The sequence below is a fragment of the Euprymna scolopes genome, chromosome 10 (genome assembly GCF_053919585.1).
Source record: "Euprymna scolopes isolate OS-2025 chromosome 10, ASM5391958v1, whole genome shotgun sequence".
Lineage (NCBI taxonomy): Eukaryota > Metazoa > Mollusca > Cephalopoda > Sepiida > Sepiolidae > Euprymna > Euprymna scolopes.
In genome coordinates, this window is record NC_136491.1 from 45,268,710 (window position 1) to 45,290,246 (window position 21,537).

Consider the following 21,537-nt stretch of genomic DNA (forward strand, 5'->3'; position numbering starts at 1 on the left):
TTCTTTAAACTTTTTCGATTATCAATTTTCGATGCTTATCAAAAGCATTCTGATACAAAACCTATATAAGAACACTCCCAGACACATCAAGTACCATTGTGTGAATTTTTTTTTTAAATTGGCCCAGCCGTTTTTGTGTCTTAGAGAATGAACTCACACACACAAAGTTCCTTTTATCATGATACAATTAGTCTGTGGAGTTCACGATGCAACACTTTCTTTGTATTTCTGGTAATTTGCTTTCTGTTTAACTTCAATTTTGTTATAGTCCTGTGAAGTTGGTTATTTTATAAAATCTGTACTTTCAAATATTGCCAGTAAAAATTGTTTATCAATCACTCAAGTTTTTTTTTTTTCAAATTAAAACAATAACAATATTTTATCACTTTTTAAGTTAAACATGTTTATATAGAATAGATATAAGCAGTTATATAAAAATAAAATTTATTTCAAAATACTTATTTTATGATTTGCACACACACACACACACACACACACACACACACACACACACACTATATATATATATATATATATATATATATATATATATTTGGTAAACCTGAAGAGAGTGCTCAATACTATTGCAGAGCAAATATGTGTCATTTTTTTTTTTATTCGCATTTTATCTGTTTGGTTACATATGTAATACATGCAGGAGTAGAAACATGCTATATATATATATATATATATACACACACACACACACACTAGCATGGGTGCCCGGCGGTGCCCGGGTGTTTGGAGGTGTATGCTAAGCAAAAAAAATAAATAAATAAAAATATTTTAACTTTGACCCCTATTATGACCCCTTAAAATTTATTGTTTTTGGCTCAAATCGAGTTATTAAGTTTGATCCATGGCCAAGTAACCTATATCTAAAATTTCAAGTGTTTAGACCCAAAATTATCTTAGGAGTTTGGTAGAGTTATCAAAAGGTCAAATCGTTGAACTTTGATCCCTTAACAGCTAAATTTCTGGACAAAAAACCGATCACATAGATTTTCCCAAATCTCAGTACCCTGTATATCAAATTTCAAGTCTGTAGACGGAAAATTAACAGAGTTATTGTGAAGGAAAATGTACACAGACACATTCACTTTTATAAATATATAGCATGTTTCTACTCCTGCATGTAAACAGGTACAAGTACAAATAGAATTTAATTTTTTTTTTGAAGTATAAAAAAAAATTTAATAATAGTATGACACTTACAAGGGAAACCTTTACACAGCTCTTCTATTGGTGTTGACATTTTCTTTTCACTTATTCTTTCATACTTCTGTCGTTTTGTTGCTGCTTTCAATCCCTGCCATGGCAAGCTTCCCCTCAAGAAATACATGAAAACATAGCCTAAAGACTCCATATCATCTCGTCTACTTTGCTCTGAAAGAATAAATTTAAAAAGGGGAGTCATTTTAGTTTTTCTGTTTTATTTGCACATTTTAAAAACTTACATAGAAAAAGAAATGTTAATTGCAAAAGGAGACAACAACTCTTAATACTTGTTAATTAAAATGATAAATTATTACACTCGCTGGCTTTGATTTTTTTTTGGTCAAAATCAAAAAATGTTTCCATATATTACCTGTTGTTTTTTTTGTTTTTTACATAAACTAGTGAAATACATTCTTATAGTATCAATATACAAAATAAATAAAAATTTGCTTGTCAGAATGAAAGCTTTATATGTTAACTTAAATACTATTTCGGCCCAACTTAAAATCACAAGATGTTCAATTAAGAGATAAATTAAAATTAGAAAATTCAAGTTTTCAAAGCAAAACAAAATAAAAATTGCTCTTAAAAATATGTTTATTATATGAGTCAATGCAAAGGTTGATTTGACTTATTTTTTAAAATAGTTTTTCTCTTCTCACATTAGAAAATTCAAATTACCCAATTTATGGCAATTTTTTTTTTTTTACATAGGGTCCCCACTTGTCAAGGCCCAGGGGTAATTCCATCTCAAATCATCCAGAAAAAACATCTTTGATACCCTTACCTCCGAAGATGTGTGGATGCATCTAAAAATTTAATATGAATTCAAAAGAATATATCATGCTTGCATGTATGGTATTATAAAAACATAAAAAGATACTACACTACCCCTACCCCAATAAAAAGGAGAAAGTAATACCTGGGAAAATGGCCTCATGACAACTGAACAGATAATACATTACGCCCTCCCTCAAAGGTACCTGGGAGGATTACACTTACCCCTTAAAAACAAAAGAGGGGGTACTTCCTGGGAGGACAGTCTTATAACAACATAACTGACAGCACACTACCAATCTCCATTAAAAAAATAATACAATAATAGAATAAATAAGTTTCTTTTATTCATTTAAAAATACCTAGTCAAAAAACAATTCTTTAGCTTTTTGGCCAAGACCAAAGTGTAGTGTCTGTTTTCTACATTCTATCAACACCCAATGTTTTACCATCGGCAAAACTATTGCGTACATAAAAAATATGACAATGTGAATTACAAATGTATATTTCAAAGTTGGTTTAACCTAAGATGATTTTCCTATATACTTTTAAAATAAAATACATCTTAAAATATTCTTTAGTTCTAGAATTGAGTTATGTTTCGAAAAGAAAGAAAAAAATCCATGTTGATTTTTTTTAATTAGACATAATTTATAATTTGCTGAACAAAGTCACCAATCTCTTAATTATTTATGCATTTCCCTTGCCCCCTCTCACTAAGTTGATCCAATCACTTTTTAATATTTTTTAATATCTGTGCGCATTTAGAGGAAGAGCAACAATACTTTTTCAGCATGGCATCTAATTTATGTATGCACAGGCATATATGCAAATTAGATGGTATAAGTTTTTTTTTAATTCTATAAAAGAACTAGCATGGGTGCCCGGCGTTGCTCAGGTGTTTGGAGGTGTATGTTGAGCAAAAAAAAAAAAAGTCAATTTTTTTTAACTTTGACCCCTATTATGACCCCTTAACATTTTTTGGGGCTCAAATCAAGTTATTAAGTTTGATCCATGTTCAAGGAACCTATATCTAAAATTTCAAGTGTTTAGACCCAAAATTGTCGGAGGTGTTTGGTAGAGTTCTCAAAGGTCAAATCGTTGAACTTTGACCCCTTAACAGCCAAATTTCTGGCGGAAAACCGATCACATAGATTTTCCCAAATCTCAGTACCCTGTATATCAAATTTCGAATCTGTAGACTAAAAATTGACAGAGTTATTGCGTAGGGAAATGTACACAGACACGTTCACTTTTATAGATATATAGATAAAGCGACTTATTTTTACTTATATTATTTGAATTCTTCAGAATCATTTTTATTTTTTGAGTGCACAGTGAACGAGGTATAAAAAAATGACTAAGTTCAGCATTTGCACTCCCCCCCACATTTAGCCCCAAAAGTTCCCAGGGACATCAAATTCTGGTGAAAATGAATATAGTGGATGTACTTGCGACTCAATGGGTCACAGGTAGATCTAGTATTATTACATATATTTCTTAACTTTGACATTGGCTGATAAAGCAGCACCGGACAGCTTCTGCTGTTGTTTTCATATGAATATATATCTCTTGGCAAATACAGAAATGTAAGTGGCCAATGGCAAAAAAATTTTAATCCACTTATTTCTGACACAGAGAATCCATGTGTAATTTAATAAATAGAAAAAAAAAAAAAACCCTTTAGTTTGTCCTTTGATCACCAATATTCAAATCATGTAAACAACCATGGATCACAATTTTTTGTTGGATTACGACTAATGAGTGTACTTTCACATACAAGGTGCCTTAAATAAGTTTCTGGACTTTTTTTTTTTTTTTTTTTTTACACAAGGCGTCACCAGTTATCAAGGCCGATAGGCCACTCAAGGATAAGGGTTAAAGAGTGTAGAGTAGTCAAAAGGACAATATAGTAATCGATAGTAATGGAAGTTCGGTAAATTTGTTAACTTAAGTGGAACGGCCCATCAGAAACTTGTTCACGTTGGACTTGAAGACAACATATTATAGACAGCTGGAAAGCAGGAAAACGGAAGACAATTCCACCGGCGTGCAGTTCTAAGAAAGAAGCTTTGATCATGGAATCTATGTTTAGGTTTAGGTACAGATAAAGAGTGGGGAAAATTATTGATAATGTTTTCAGCTAGTCTAGTGTTTCTTGTGAAAGTTTGGCGAGGGGGGACCATAGATTGAAGCTCAGTTGAACACTTTCCATGAAAATAACAATAAAGCAGAGACAAACTCGCAACATCTCTTCTGTGAGATAGAGGTTGCAGGGAAGAGAAAAGGACATCTCCCACCAGGCCACAAAGTCTATTTTAAACCCTATCAAGGCAGGACAAGTCTTTTCTAGCAGCTCCTGCCCATATGTGGCAACAGTATTCCATTCTTGGACGTATCTGGCTCTTATATAGATAGAGAATTGCATCAGCAGTGAGATATCTACTGGATCGATAGAAGGATCCGACCATTTTTCCAGCGGCCTTGGCAACAGATTTGATGTACGTATTCCATTTAAGATCAGGAGTAAAGGTCAAGCCCAGAAGCTTGTCAAAACTTGAGGCCTCCCCAAGATGAGAGCCATTCATTTTAATTGATGCCAGATGGGGATCAGAATGTTGATGATGTAAAGATAGAAGCTTGGTTTTAGATGCATTAAAAGTAACCAGCCACTCCTTTCCCCATTGTACAACGTGATCAAGATCAGAGGAGAGAGAATCGGAGAGAACTTGGTCGTTTACTGTCTTAGATGTGCTACCATAGATAGTAGTGTCGTCAGCAAAAATGTCTACGAATGATGTAAGGATGTGATTTGGAAGATCATTAATGTAGATCAGGAAAAGAGTTGGGCCCAGGATGGACCCCTGAGGGACTCCAGCATTTATACTGTGAGCTTCTGATTTTTGCCCATCAACTACTACTCTTATGAACCTATCAGAGAGAAATGATTTAATAATTAAGACATTTCCAGCTATACCATCATGCTGCCAAATATGGTACCACGACACAGAAAAATCATATTCACCAGTTCTCCTTGCGATTACTACAATTGTGGCAGAAAGCCTTTGGAAGTGATGTTCGTTATGTTACAATACCTGGGATAAAACATAAACTTGATCGATCGCTAAAAATTTACGACAAAGATGTCTACAAAGCAAAGGGTTCCAGACGTGTGAATATGATTAAATGGAAACGAGAGCACCATGTCCTTCTCAATATACTTTCAAAAGATGTGAATCCTGATGAATTTGATGTACATGAACGAAGATTCTTTGTCGATCAAAAGTCTCTCTCGCAAATGGCTCATTGACACTTTCCACGTCGATATGGAACATGAACGGTTTCTGGCAGAGCAAGAACTGCACAATCGTTTGGATTTGGACGATGATCAATTTGAAGTGGAGGATATGTGCTAGAGAATAATGATGTGATTGACGAGCTCTTTAATGCATTATATTGATATTTTACTGTTGAATGATTTTAAAGTAATGTGAAGTGAAGCTGTCTTGAAATAACAAAATAATTCCTTTGCTAATTACTCATACCTTTTATCAAGTTATTCAATATATTGGTTACAAATCGAGAAATAGCGAATCGAGGGCCATTTTCATCAATTTTGGGGTAACTATGAGAACAATATGAATTCAGACTCTTCTTGGACAGCATTTTATTGACATTCAATGTTCAATTTACAATTAATTACTTTCTGAGAAGTTGATGTAGTAAAGTTACGATGTTTCTAAAAAGTATCATTGATGAATGAACTAATGATTCATATGTTATGTACCGTAAAGCGTAATTTTGTCGTTTTTGGATTGTTTTGACCCTTTTTACATCCCCCAAAGATCTCTAAATACCCTAAATACAAATGGATAAGATAACAGGGTGGTTATTTCAGTCTTCCAACTGTAAAAAGCCATACAGGAGTGTTTATAGGAGCCCGACGAGATATAATACCTGCATTTTGGGGATTATCCGTGATTTTCGTTCATTTTTGGCTAATTTTGGGGTAAATTTGACCCACTTTGGACCCTTAAGATACCTTGAAAAGCCCTATATAGGTGGGATAGCCAGTGAGAATGTTAGATTTAATGATATAGAGCCATTTATGGTCAAAAATTGCACCCTGTGTGGCTTGGGAGGTGCATTTTGGAAAAATCCGTGATTTCCGACCATTTTTGGCTAATTTTGGGGTAATTTTGACCCATTTTGGACTCTGAGATACCCTAAAAAGCCCTATACTTGTGGGATAGCCAATGGGAATGTTAGATTTAATGATACAAATGCATTTATAGTCAAAAAATGCACCCTGTGGCTTTCAATAAATGATTAAGTGTGTTCGGGGGCGAAATTTGGGCCATTTTCACGCGTTGACATGGTCAAATCACGTTTGGGACCAGCGACCCTCCAATTTTGACCCGTTTTGAAAAAAATCACTTGTTCCCATCTATTTACATATAAATGAAGGTAATAAGCCACTTTTGGCACTTATTTGAAAAATTTTGTTTCTATAGCCTACTCCTAATACAACTCTCTCGCGTTCTTTATTACTTTCTTACAATGGTTGCTGGTAGTCCTGAAAGCGGCTTTAGTTTCCATACATCTATTACGTTGGAAGCAGTGGAAAAAGTGATTTCTGTGCGCAATAGCAGCAGCACATTCTGGAGAAAACCATGACTGGCTGTTAGGTTTTTGCTGGAACTTTTTCGAGGGTATGAAATTGTCTATACCTACAATTAACCATTCTGTCAGGTCTGATACTATAGATGACACATCCTTTTTAAACATGGAACGCAGAGGAAGATCCGATATAAATGTACGGAAACTATCCCAGTCAGCCATAGTGTATCGATATACTGTACGATGGAGAGGTACGTCTGAGGACTTATTACATTTCATTTTTATCTTAATTGATACAACTGAGTGGTCGGAAGATCCAAGAGGAGACAGAACAGAAACTGAACATAGTTCAGGGCAAGTTGTGAGAAAAAGGTCTAGGAGACTTGCATACTGGCCGTCATTGTCGGGCACACGGGTGGGTTCGTGAACAATCTGAGTGAGGTCATAAGCAATGGAGAAATCATGACAGAATCTCCCCTCATCATCGGTCTTGTTTGAGTGGGTCAACCATTCCACATTGTGAACGTTGAAGTCTCCACATACGTGAATGTTAGCTGAAGGATATGCTGATAGAACTTGGTCAATTTTCTCAGATATGCTTTTAAAGATAGTAACTCCGCTGTTATGGGGGCGATAGAGAGTAAATATAAATGCCATAGTGTGAGCTAGTGCTACTCGGAAGCACATATAGGGTAAGTTAGGATCTTTGGAGATGTTCCTATCACACGGAAAGCCATCTTTTATATAGGCACATATTCCATGCCCATGGCGATCTTGGGGGTCAGATTTGGAAGTTAGGTTAGAGTATCCTTTAATTACGAACTCATTTAGGGAAATAGTCTGTCCAATTCCAGTTTCGCTTAAAAATAAAAGGTCTGGTTTAGTCTCCTGTAATTGGGCTTCAACCTCTGGAAGGTTAGAACATAGACCCCTGATGTTGGACAAGGAGACATGGTAGTGGGGGTCTACGTTGGAAGTTTCAGATCCGGGTTTAATCGTGTATTTTTTATTGAAACTTGTCATGATAGAATTTTAGAGTTTGTGGACTAGGTCGTCAGACTTGCTTAGAGCAGGACAGAGAGGGGAAACAAAGAGAGAAAAGTAACGAAGAATTTTTTTTTTTTTTTTTTTTGTAGCACATAAGGTAAAGCCGTAACAATTACCCACTAGTATGGCATCGAGATGCCCCACCAGAGACTACTGCATGGTCCAGAATCCATTCATCAAATGGCAATGCAGCAGCCCCAGTACTTTGCGCCTGCTGATATGACAGCCACCTTAGTGGTTAATCCAAGGTTCGGGTCCCTGACTATCAGGCGGATAACGTCAGCCCAGATAAAACGTTTACCTCCAGCACCCTTACTAGTGACATGGCTACAAGGATAGACATAGAACAGAAAATTTCCGCCATCTCTGTCGACTGTTCACGCAAAATACTGCCAACTTAGAATACAGCTTTTTCTTCTCCCTTTGTCAGAAAAATCACTCATTAAAAAAATGATGACTGAGTGACAAATAAAGAGAAGCGAGAATAATGGGAGCTGCCGACAACGCTTCCACAAAACGTTCTCTACTCTCCTTTTTTCGTATGGGCACTTTTATTAATAGTACACACATGAAACTCTAGTTCCCTTCGGCTACAATGCACTTTTTCTACCGTTCCAACAACTTCTGGAAGGCCCCATGGCAGTCCTTTTGTGTGAGCATGTCAATGACCCTCGTCATAACCTCTTATCTTTATTTGACCAATCAACTCTGATGTTCTGACTTCCTTATTCCTCCCACACCTCTCACCATTCCTCACAGACTCCCTGCTTGCCTTGAATCTCTTATGCCACTCAAAAACTGATGCTCGATTCATGCAAGATGGTCCAAAAGCAGTTTGAAGCATTCCATACATTTCTGTAGCATTGTTTAAGTTCCAAACAGATTTTTATTGCATATCATTTTTCTAAAGTGTCTTCACATCCAGATTGCATTTTTTTAAAATTCACCAGCTGTGACAATCAGGCTTTAGTAGGATGTATTCCAATTCCTGTTATAGTTGTTCATTTGAACTTGAAATCATAAAAATTGGTCAGTCATAAGATGTATAGCAATAAAATACTGAATTTTCAAGAATCTATGACAACTTTAAATGTTTGTATAAAACAGTTTGGAAACTTATTAAAGGCATTTCATATTTGTGATAAAAGTAAGATTTTTACTTTTTGAGGAGGCAGAGGAGGGCGAGGTCAGTCCTTCTAATAAAAGAACAAGAGTTTTTTTTAAAGCCATTTTAGTCTCATAGGTGACAAACCAGAGTTTAAAATGGTGCCAGTGAAACGAAATATATCACCTGGTTAGACAAGTTATTCCTAATTCTTTTGGACAAAGAGTAGTTTATATATGGAAAAAGCTAATTACAAGTGTAATAAATATATTTTGTTGCAGACTAGTTTACACTCCCAGGTTTGTTCCAGCAACAATTGACCAAATTTCAAATTCTTCATTAAGAGCTACACTAATAAGATTCTTTGCCAACAGTAACAAGGGTATATAGAAAGATGTAAATTTCAAACTAATATCTATAGTACATAACATCTGCAAGTGACTGTAAATTGAGTGTGTTGTTGGCCTAATGGATACTATTGCAGACTATGCAGATTTCAAATCCTAATCTAGTATAGTTTTTTGTTTTTTATGATCCAATGGAGAAACATGACCACCCACCCCTGTAAGATTTGGGTAAAATACGAGCTTTTGTGGTTATAGTCAGCTAACGTACTTTCTAATTTCTAGTGTAGTGCTACCGAAAGCAGTGACAAGGCAAATCAGTTCCTTACATTTTTTTGAAATTTTGTTATTTTGATTTCAATAATTTTATTTTTATATTTTCATAAATATATTTATTATATAAATTCAAATAAAAAAATTTTATTTTCAAAATTAAAAAAAAAAAAACTTTATAATTTCATAAACATTTTTTATAAAATTTTTAATAAAAACAGACATTTTTTAAAATTTTGTTATTAAAAGTGCAAACAAAGACTGAGTGTGTTATTTTTATCTGTATAATTTTGTTAATTTTTATTGTATACTTTTCAATAATTTTCTTTTCTTATATTTTATTTAAATAAATCGCTTACCAATAGAAATACTGAAGAACAAAAGTGAAGGAACTGATTTGCCTTGTCACTGCCTCCAGAACCACTATGACAAATTAGAATATATGTTAACTGACTATAACCACTTTTGTTCAGTGACTTATTCAATTAGTATTGTATTTTGGTGTTAAAAAACCCACAAGGTTAATATTCCATAAAAGACCCAAACAAGGAAATAAACAGTAATAGTAATAAAAAGAGTATCAATAAGACAGATAAGCATTATTTAAAAAAATCTCCACTTTAAACTCATTCAATAAGCAACAATGCTGCCATAACTGACATTGTGTCATCATTTGTTGCATTTCCTTGTTTGTTCAGAGAATATTATAAATTGCATGGAATACAGATCATATTTGAAATGAGGATTGATATGATTTGGATTATTTGAACTACTGTTCTCATCTTTAGTGCTACTTTCACGTTTTAATCGATGTAACCTCTGACCTTCTTTAGGTAGGTTTTATCGAACTTGGGGAATCTCTTAGTTGAACTTAACTTGCATGGATATATAAATGGTCCCTTTTATTTAATCCATGGGGGTAGCATGCTTTCATTCCATCAGCCATGACTGAGTAGAAGTAATTTATAATTGTATTTTGTGTGTCGGCCACATTAAGGATTTTAACCTTCAATCCCCAGAAGAGTGTAATTTACAACTGAATTTTACCAAGTATTATATCCACTACGTTATGTGTCCTTATGATTATCTAAATCATAGGGATTATTTTTGACAGGTTCAACAAACAGATATTGTGGCAGATAATCTACACCCTTTCTATTCCCAGGAACGTATTGCATTGACCAACCACCCCATACAAGTAGAATGTGACACACATTCAGCCTAACATAGCTACCAACAACTTTTTTAGAATCATTTACAAATCCTCTCCAACCAAAAGATTTAAAGCCAGTAAATATGGCCAGGCAAGATAATGCAATTGTCGACCTCCCATCATGTGTTCACAATGCAAAATTTGTTTCTAAGAACAGTTCACCTACTTCAGAACAAGACCCATCCAACGGTCATGTTTTGGATATGTTGCAGATCCGGTAAAATTCTTTGGACACACCCGGACATGGAGAATAGGAATTTGAAGTCAGTCATTTTTTCAGAAGTTATGTCAGACTTTTAAATAATGATAAAGACTTTGTAGTAAGATTTTTTTTTCTTTAATAGCATACTGAATCTCCATTTTAGAGGTCGGAAGAATTTTTTTTTTTTTTTTTTTTTTTTTTTTTTTTAAATCCAACGAATTTAAACACTCAACAAACAATTATTGAGAAGCTTAGATTGTTGTGCGTGGATATTCAAATAACATCAGCACTTTGTGAACTTTATGCACATTGCCTAGTTAGTTATTTTTTTTTTTTCATTTATATCCAACACAACCTAACTCACAAGTAAGCATACTCTAATAATCAATCATTTCTAAACATTTTTTTTTTTTTTATACAGCCAAGGCAGTTTAAAATTCAGTTTATTTTTAAATATTTTTTGTTGCTTAACTAAAACCTAAAAACAAAATTCCGTTCATTTCTGTAAGTATTAAGAGATGAAAAACTGAAAAATGATCCCCAATAGTTGTTAGAAAACATCACACGTATCAAATTATATGTGCTTACATATAGAAGACAGACTAATTGAAACTAAGAAGAAAAAAAAGATCAAATAGAAACTTTTAAAAATATTTACAAGCTTGAAAAACAACTCTAAATCAGGCAATGTTTCCAAAACTCAATGTAAACATTTGTTTATAACTGCATAGTATGAAGGAAATAAACCGTAAAAGAAATGATTTATAAAATTAATGAAGATGACATGAAGCAATAAATTTAGTGAAAAACAAGCTTGCTGACATTTACCAAAGTTCACATGAGAAAAAAAAAACAGATGTTAAAAAATATACGTAAAAGAAATTTCTAAAAAGGTCCTAAATTTTTTTAGATGACGCTTGATTATTTGGATTATTTGGATTCTCTGGACTACTGTTCTCATCTGAATTTTATTTTCACAACATTTTGGTCAGTGTAATTTCTGACATTCTTCAAGAGTATCTTGTCAAACTCAGAAATCTACACGGAATTTCGAACAAAACCCTTTATTTAATCCATAGGGGTAGCATGTTCTTGTTCTGTCAGCCATGATTGAGAAGAACTCCCAAGTAATTTGCAATTGTATTTTGAGTGACATTCGCACTGAGGATTGACAAAGATTCCAGAGTTCACCAAAATACATCACAAGGTCAGAGGTCACATTGACTGAAACATAACTTGTATATCAGCGAATCCCCGTGCCAAAATCAGGGAGTTGAAGCTGAGTCTTGAGCAAATCTGATATTAACCAAAGAGTAATCGCCACACCCCTTTCCGTCGCTACCACAAAAACGGAGAGTACTAAATCTAATTAGATTCAATAGTGTGTTTTGTAATTCTACAACTGGACAATTGTATATAAGTTTATATCATATTTTGTAAATTGGACTTGAATTAACTCGTATAATAGAGATATCTGGGTTTGTCTTTCTTTTGTGTGCATGAAACTATTCACTTCCAGCGTGACAAAGCATATCAACTCGAAGGTGAAATCGACACTGACCATCGAGATCCCGCTGCACCGAGAACTTGCGGAGAGTTCCCAGTGAAAAACGATCACGATGCATATTTGATAAGGGATTCCTGTTTAGGGATCACTGAGGGTTCACACCTATTACTAGTGACCCAGAAAGGTCACATTTGGTGACCTTTGACAGGGACCCCTTCACAATAGTAAAAGTCCGACTCCGGCTACTTGACACATATGTGGAAATCTATTCTGCAGATCCGTATACCAGCCTCCCACATCTATTCAGCAAGCATTTTTTAATTACTTTTCATGTATATTATTTTTTACATTTAACATTCACTTGTATGATAAATGGACTCACATATACACTCAACAAGCTTTGTACAATAAGTTAAGAAAACAGAGATAAAAAAAATTTACAATGAATCAGTCCAAAAGGGAATACAATATTTAGGGATAGGGAAACCTTTTTAGGCCATGGCATTTCAAAGCCAAATGCTTTTTATCAGAAGAGGGGCATAAAGACACATTCAGAGAAGAAATTTTTTTAAAAGATAATATTGCCTTCGTGGAAAGAGGATCAAAGGAAAAACAGGAAAAAGCTATAAAGGGCTATATTTGTGAACAATTTGTCAGCTTTAACAAAAAGTTTTCTTTTGATATTTAAATAGGTGCGTAAAAATACTTGATACTTTTCCAAACATCACGTTTTCTGTTACGTCACTTGTTTTAAATAAAATTTAATTTTGTCTGTTTGTCAAAATTCTTGTAAAGTTTCACATCCCTCATTTACGTAAGTTTACATATTTAAAAGTAATTTGTTGTTCAAAATCTAAGCCATAACATTTTCAAAGGCCAATTATAAACCATTAACCGTAAATATGGGTGTCAAACGCCCTCTTAAAAAAAAAAAAAAAATACTCCTTAATCCTACCTCTAACCCTAGGTATGAGTGGCAAACCTGCTAAAACCTTTAGCCCGAACAATAGCGTTAAGTCAGAGTGGCTATCTTCCCACCTAAAAAAATTCCTCGGTAAGCTATATATAAGCATAAAAAAAATTTAAAAAAAAAACAAAAAAAAACATTTCTTTGAAGAAAAGTGCACATGATTTATCTCCCATAAAAAAAAGACATTGGTCAACTGTCCTAAAATGCTAGAATGGTCTCGAAATGGTGAATTATTTTACATTAAATTTATATGAAACCAACCTCCACTATAAATTCTAAAATTGTTTTTGTTTTATTTCTATCAAGTCCTCAGGATGTGTATACATAATTTCCCTTAGCCCTATCATTAATCCAAAGTCAGAGTGACAATCTCCTCACCCTCTCATAATTGCACAAAGACCCTATTTAAACCACATATTTTAGGGGGAAAAAAAAGACATGAAATTTCCAATAGAAAAAAAAAAAAAAAAAAAAATGGGTTAACTGCCCTAAAATGCTGGAATGGCTCAAAATGGGGAATCATTTTACATTAAGTCTAAAATAATTTTTGTTTATCTTTCATTAAAGTTTTTCAAGGTGTTCACACGTAATTGTCTACAAAGGAAGAATCATATTTTTTGGAGAGGTGGTCAGATGTAGGAGGGGTAACGGAAGGTATTACTCTACAATAATACCAAAGAAATATTGCAATATATTCATTTTTAAACATTCGTAGATTTAGATTTCAGTTATTTGTACATAAAATACATTACAACTCAGCTTTGAGTTCTCTAACTTCCTTTCTGCTAATGGATACATGGCATTTTTAAGGAATTGTAGCATTATTATTTACTGCTGATTATTGTGAAACCATTAATTTATGGAGATTTTCAGTAGCATATTTTGATTTCTTGTGCAAAAGTACACTTACATGGCAAATTTCATTTTTTAATCTTCTATTTCAACAAAGATATATTTTTACTGAAAAAGTAGTGTAAAAAGGTGACAAAAGTGGTAAAAATATCCAAACATGCAAAGCATAAAAATAGTCATAACTTCCTTAATTTTAATCGGATTTAAAAATGTGAAAAGATTCTTTCTCAGCTTATCAAGCTCTTTCTTTGTATGCCATTATTTGAATATGTCAACTATTTCAATTTTTTGTGTGTATTGCTACTAAAATGAACACACATACATACACCCACCCACACTGCAGCAATTTCATCCTGGACAGGTTAAACAAGTTTTCTTAAAAATAAAGAATTATACAAAATACTGTTAGAAACCTCGTCAATATATGTTACTGTGATATATATTGGTTGCATTTCTAACAGTATTTTGCATAATTTTTTTACTTTTAAGTCAAACTATTACATATTTAGGTGTCAGCTGGTCGCTATTTTTCTTGTTCGCACATAACACTAGACACTATATGCTTTACAAACCGAATAAAGTTTTAAAGTGAGTAAAACTAGTAGAAACTTTTCCAGATAGGCAGAAGAGTAACTTATGAGGTGCCTTGAATAAGTTTCCAGACTTTTTTGTACAGGCATTTAAAATTTTCATAGACTCTGGAAAATTCAGTATGCTATTGCTATGCATCCTATGAGATGACTGACCAATTTTTATAATTTCAGGTTCAAATGAACAGCTACAGCAGGAATTGGAATACACCCTACTAAAGTCTGATTGTTATAGCTATATAATAGGAAAAAATGATGATGAAAAATATAATTGAATAAATTACAATATTCATTTAATCATTAAAACTATTGCTTTAGTAATGTGTTCTCTCCCTATCTCTTTTTGTAAACCAATCACGTCTACTTGGATAGGATAAGAAATTCCAAAAATACCATAACTTTTTAACAGTATATAGATCAATATATCCCCTCACACACACACAAAAGTAAAAATAAAAATGAAGTTAAAGTCAGTTCCAAGCTTACAGACATTACATGTGGGACATACCATCTCTTTGGAGTCAAATATCATATGCTACGTCTTCATCCTAACTTTAAAGTTACCCCTTTGAAACACTGATTTCTATCTGTTAAATGCTGTATGGACTTGCCAGGCTGTGTGTGTGTGTGTGCTGATAACAATATCTTTCTACATACAAGACCTCCAACAGAGCACCATTTCTGTGGGTTTTCTCTTCTCATCAAAGATGATTATGAACAGGAGCAAGCTAAGTATAGATCCCTATTATACTTTTACATTTTTTTTTTTAAATTTAATTCATACCAAACAAGGCAGATGCAAAGGGCAACTGTGAATTAGAGGTCATACTTATAGAGGCATCTTTGAGCAAGATGTCTGTTTACATTTAAATTTCTATATGTTGATGCAGTCAAGGAAACAAGAGGCACAGAGGGAATTCCAAAAGCTAGCAGTTCGAGGAAAGAAACTATTAGAGTAGAAAGGCTTCCAGCAACTAAGGCTTTCTACAGTGAGTGAGGAGTGGAATTTTGCTAATTGTCAGATATGTTGAGAGTATTTATATTAAGGGGACAAAAGCACAGCAAGTTCGTCAGAGCACATTCCATGGAAGTATTTGTAAAACAAGCACAGAAGCAATAATGTATCGGTGAGATTAGTTTTCTAGTTTAGTAGAGGGAGCCCATCTTCCATGCAGTAGCCTTCATAATGTCTTCTATGTATTTGTTCCAATTCACGTTATCTGTAAATGTTAGGCAGAAAAGTTTGAGTGATGAACTCAAAGGTAGCAGGCTACTAACCATAGCAGATGGTGGTTGAACAAGTTTTTTATAATTGTTAAAGATGAGCATTAAATGCTATCCATTTTTTTTCTAAGGATTCAGCCATTGCATTGAGTATATGGGTGTTCTTTTTCTCCACATGCCAAGAAAAGGGCACAATGTCACCAACAAATATACTCATCTAGTACACAATTACATTAGGAAGTTTGTTTATTAAAATCAGAAATAGTAACGGCCCAAGCACAATCAGCACAATCACATTAATAACACGTTTGAATGAAAAGCCACCAAAAACAGCCTGGATCTTTCTTTTGACTAAGAAAGAAAGATCTGATTATATTAAATATTAAATTATTAATTAACTAAGCAGTAATACTTTACAAATTAGTTTTTATGAAAAGATCCTCATGCTGGGGGGGGGGGGGTGTCAACAAAAACCGTCTCCTCGTGACGACGACCGGTTCTACGCATGCGTAAGATGATGTCATGACCTGAAGACCTTAAATAGTTGAAGAACTGACTAAATTTCATGTACGTTGTGTTAGTTCAGTTGGTTAGCGTGTTGGTTCATTATCTAAACGTTTTGGGTTCGAATCGTGGTGTGAGATGTCTTGTTTTTTTCTCGATTTTTTAAATTTAAATATGAACCAGTGTTATTTAAGCCATTTTTCACGTAACGTTCATTTTTGTATGTTTTTTTTACTTCGTACCCACCGATTCTTTAAATTTTAATATCGAAACAGGCTTATTTAAGTCATTTTTCACGTTTTTTTTTTTTTTTTTTTTGGTTTTCACGTTCATTTTTTCTGTTTTCTTTTTTTCGATTTTTACATTTAACATCGTTCGTTTGCCTTACGTTAGTTTTTTTGTGTTTTTTTCTCGATGTTTTGATTACCCCCCCCCCGCTTAAGTTTTAACATTCGTTTTTATGTTTTCTTTTTTTACTTCGCTTATAGCAAACAAACCTGGTCATTGATCTCATTTGCTGAATAGCTATTGCTTACGTCGTCACGCTCTACGACTTCCGTATGGGCACCTGTCAATTTGGTTCTTACTTAAATAAATTCAAACATCTTTCAGTAACTCATTCTGGCTAGCCAAGCGGTTCATGTTTTTTTCATTTTATTTTCAAACTTCGCCTCAGGGCTTTGAGTTCGCCCCCCCCTCCGGGTTTCTTTTTTATTTAAGAGCACACACACACACCTCCAAACACCCAGGCAACACCGGGTACCCCCTTTTTCGATTTTTTTTAAATCGAAATATTGAACCAGTGTTATTTAAGCCGTTCGTTTTTCTGGGTCTTTTTATTTATTTATTTTTTTATTTTTTTTTTTTACTTCGCTTATCCACTCCCGACCACACACCCAAAAACACCCGGGTACCCACCTATTTTTTAAATTTTAACATCGAAATAGGCTTATTTAAGCCATTTTTCACATTTTTTTTTTTTTTTTGCTTTTAACGTTCGTTTTTCTGTTTTCTTTTTTCGATTTTTACATTTAACATCGTTCGTTTGCCTTACATTACTTTTTTTAATGTTTTTTTTCGATGTTTTGATTACCCCATTCATTAACACCTCCTCCAAACACTCGGGCAACGATGTGATAATGATTTTACATAAATTTACTTTAGTTTCACTATATCAAGTTGTTTAATGTATAACATGTTTAGCAATTAGTCATCATAGAAGAACAGGCATAAATTGTAGACTCAGTGTGTGGAGTTTGAGTTGTCAGGCTAATGCATCACTTACATTAATAGCCTTGGGAAAAGTATAATCCATATTTTCTCCCTACAGATATGACTCTAGAAGTAGCAATACACACTGACAAAAAAACGCTTTAGATAATCATAGATTTAAAGAAGTTCTGCTAAAATAGTCATATTTTAAAAACCAAAACATTAAGTTCTCAAAATACCACCGTTTTGTTTAGAAATGAATATACTTTCAAATGAATTAATAATGTACATTATAAAGTACTAAAAAAGTGATAAAAATAAATAAATAAATAAGTGATAAAATAAATAAATAAAAAAAGTGATAAAAATAAATAAATAAAAATAAATAAATAAATAAAGTGATAAAAATCTGAACATCATCAACAGCGTTTTCAGTAAGGTTTTTGTAAATACCTCCCCAGCCCCGATATTTAAGTGCTCATACCGTGTTTGTATTAAGAATTTTGTCATGAAATTTAAACAATAATCAGAAGAGATGTCACTTTTAATAGTTTTGGGTGTCCACAATACTTTTCACCACTCGTTTTCTTTGTTGTATTAAAAAAATGACTTCAACATGACGAATATTGAAAATAATTTCAGACACCCATCAATTGTTTTACTGTTTTTATACATTAAAAGTATAATTGTATGTTGTTTCCTCTTGTGGTAGCTAACAATCTAAAATGATGATACCCAGAAAAAAATCATTTCTATTTGAGTTTGGATAGAAAACGGTTTTGTAATAGTAGTAGTAGTAATAGCACGGCTGTAAACAGAAATGTTTTATTTTCTTTTATTCCAGATAAAAATTTTTTAATTAAAAATATGAAGATAAAAAAATGTTCTTGCATGTTTAGTCAGAGCTATTTTGTTATCAGAATATAATTGGTTTATAATTAGAGCTATTTCGTTATCAGAATATATAATTAAAGCAATCCCAATCAGTCCAGTATTAAAATTTGTTCAACTTGCAATTTCTCACATATTTCTCGTCAATTTTTTTTAAATATTTATATGGTTGAAAAGACAAGGAAATAAGCTTTCTAAATATATAACTTGTGTGCACTTTTATTCATTGATTAGTTTTTAATGGTGAATTAAACAGTGTTTTGTTTTGAACAATCGAAGATGTTTTTGGTTCACGTGTGCGAGCGGTACCCCACCTCTACATTTTTTTTTAGTTTCATCTTTTTTACAACTTTTTCAATAAATTATTATAGCAATACACATGAAAAAATTGAAATAGCTTAAAATATTTCAATATTTGTATACATAGAAAGAGCTTGATGAGCTAAGAAAGAATCTTTTTAAATTTTTAAAATCTAATTAAAATTAAAGAAGTTATGACTATTTTTGTGCCTCACACGTTTGGATATTTTCCCCTCTTTAAGACCACATGCGTTTCATCACATTTTTTACACTACTTTTACAGTAAAAATGTTATATCTTTGTTAAAACACAAGACTAAACCATGAAATTTACCATATAAGTGTATTTTTGTACAAGGAATAAGAATATGCAATTGAAAATCTCCAAAAGTTCATGGTTTCCAACTAATCTGCAGTAAATGTGCATAAATATGCAGCAATTCCTTAAAAATGCCATGTATTCATAAACAGAAAAGAAATTGGAGAACTCATAGTTGAATTGTAATGTGCTTTATGTACAAAAAACTTGAATCTAAACATAGAACCATTTAAAAATGAATATATTGCAATATTTCTTTGGTATTATTATAGACTAGCGGCAGGTACCCGGCGTTGCCCGGGTGTTTGTAGGTGTGTGTGGGGGGGGGGTAAATAATAACCCTGAAACGATGTTAAAAAAAAAAAAAAAAAAAAAAAAAAAAAAAAAAGCTGTGTGTATATGGGGGGGGGGGGTAACCTAAAGAATAAGCGAAGTAAAAAAAATAAAGAAACGTTGCCCGGGTGTTTAAAGATGTAAAAGAAAAAAAAAAAAAAATAGTTTTGGTCGTGAGGTTAGATTGAACCCGGGAGCCTTGACGCGGAGGTGAAACAAACTCCAACCACTTAACCGGCTAGGCCAAGAGTAAGAGGAATTGATTATAGTGTTAAAATAAGGCTTATAAAGCGAGTGAAAGAGGTTTGATTGACAGATAGCCACTAAATGAGGTCATTGCAGGAGCGTTACGAGATGACGTAGCAGTATTTTATTTAATGCGTGACAGCTTTTTGAGGTTTGTTTACTTTGTTTCAATGCGGTGCAGTTTTCGCTTCCCCAAGATGGTGAAGGGGGGGAACCTGCTCCCCAAATGAAAGGGGATTAACAATTGTTTGATATAAGGAGTTTAGCCCCAGATTGATCAAAGCTGATTGCTTCTGGACGTTGTTCCAGTGCGATGCCGAGAACATACTGTTAGCTTTGAATTACTTTCGCTTTTTATACAAAAAAAGCAAAATCAACACGTGAGAAGCCAAAATAGCAATAATTTTGTAAAAGTCGACGTAAATAAATCTAGAGACGATCCGCATTCCCAAATCCTAGATATTATTATATAGGGGGTATATAAACAGTTTTAAGCGATAGTAACGACCCCGGGAGTGTGTGCGAAAGAAGCCTTATATACGAAATGGTCACACACATTTTGCCTTTTATATATAACACCTTCTGTTTAACCTCACCCAACCCCTTCTGACCACCCCCCTCCAAAATGTGATCCTACCTTTTTAGGCAATTATGTATGAAATGCCATGAAAAACTTTAATGAAAGATAAATTATTTTAGAATTTAATGTAAAATAATTCCCCATTACAGATCACTCTAGCGTTTTATGGTAGGTAACTTTTTTTTCTATGGGAGATAAATCCTGTATGCTTTTTTTTAAGAGGGTTTTTATGCAATGAGAATATGGGGAGGGTTGCCATTCGGACTGAATTAGTTGTAGAGCTAATGAAAATTATGTGTGAACATACTGAAGACTTGAGAGAAACAAAAACAACAAAAACAATATTAGAGGAGGGGGCGGTTAGCTTCACAAAAATTTAATGTAAAATAATTCACCATTTCCAGGCCATTCTAGCATTTTAGGACAGTTAATTTTTATGGGAGATAAATCATGCGTCTTTTTCTTTAAGGAAGGATCTATTTTTTGTTTGTTTGTTTTAGATGCTTGTATGTGGCTTACAGAGGTATTTTGTTGAGGGGGGGGGGGTCTTGCCACTCGAACTTAGTGTTATTGTTAGGGTTAAAGAGTGTTTTAGGAGACCAGTCACTCATAACTGAAGAGAGCGTTCATCACTCATATTTACTGTTAGTAGTTCATAATTATTGGCTTTTGAAAATGTTATGGATTAAATTTGGAATATCACATTACTATTAAATAAAAAAAAAAAGTGTGTGTGTGTGTGTATATATATATATATATATATATATATATATATATATATATATATATATATATATATATATATACACACACTCATTCACATTTCATGATAAAGCTAAAACCCAGATTTAAATAGAATCGAGCAATTGCATCGACAACGGACAACGCCAGACCCAAAGTGGGTTTCGATGTACTGCATCTCATCAGTGACGTGCTCCGACATAGGCGCGAACCCAGGTCGTCGCACACATGAAGTGTGCAATACTGACTAATCATATGGGGCACGGCGCAATCTATTGGCTATGCCTCGATTTTTTTAAAAATTCTTATATTTTTATCCAGTTCTACATTCTACGATGTGACAAGCAATACCAGCAGTAACTATCTTAGTTGTATAGGACGCGTTGCTTGTCACATCATAGAATGTAAAATAATAAAAAATATAAGAATTTTAAAAAAGTCAAGGCATATCCAATAGATTGTGCCGTGGC

General features: G+C 33.4%; 1 protein-coding gene across 15 annotated transcripts in view; it reads right to left on the minus strand.

Moving 5' to 3' along the window:
• Positions 1-21,537, minus strand: part of LOC145285966 (casein kinase I-like) — a 205,235-nt gene that overhangs the window by 85,026 nt on the left and 98,672 nt on the right. For all 15 annotated transcript variants that reach the window (XM_080134506.1, XM_080134500.1, XM_080134502.1 and 12 more), the window contains exon 6: positions 1,216-1,386. In XM_080134506.1, coding sequence (XP_079990632.1) covers positions 1,216-1,386 — 171 coding nt within the window. The remainder of the gene's footprint in view (positions 1-1,215; positions 1,387-21,537) is intronic.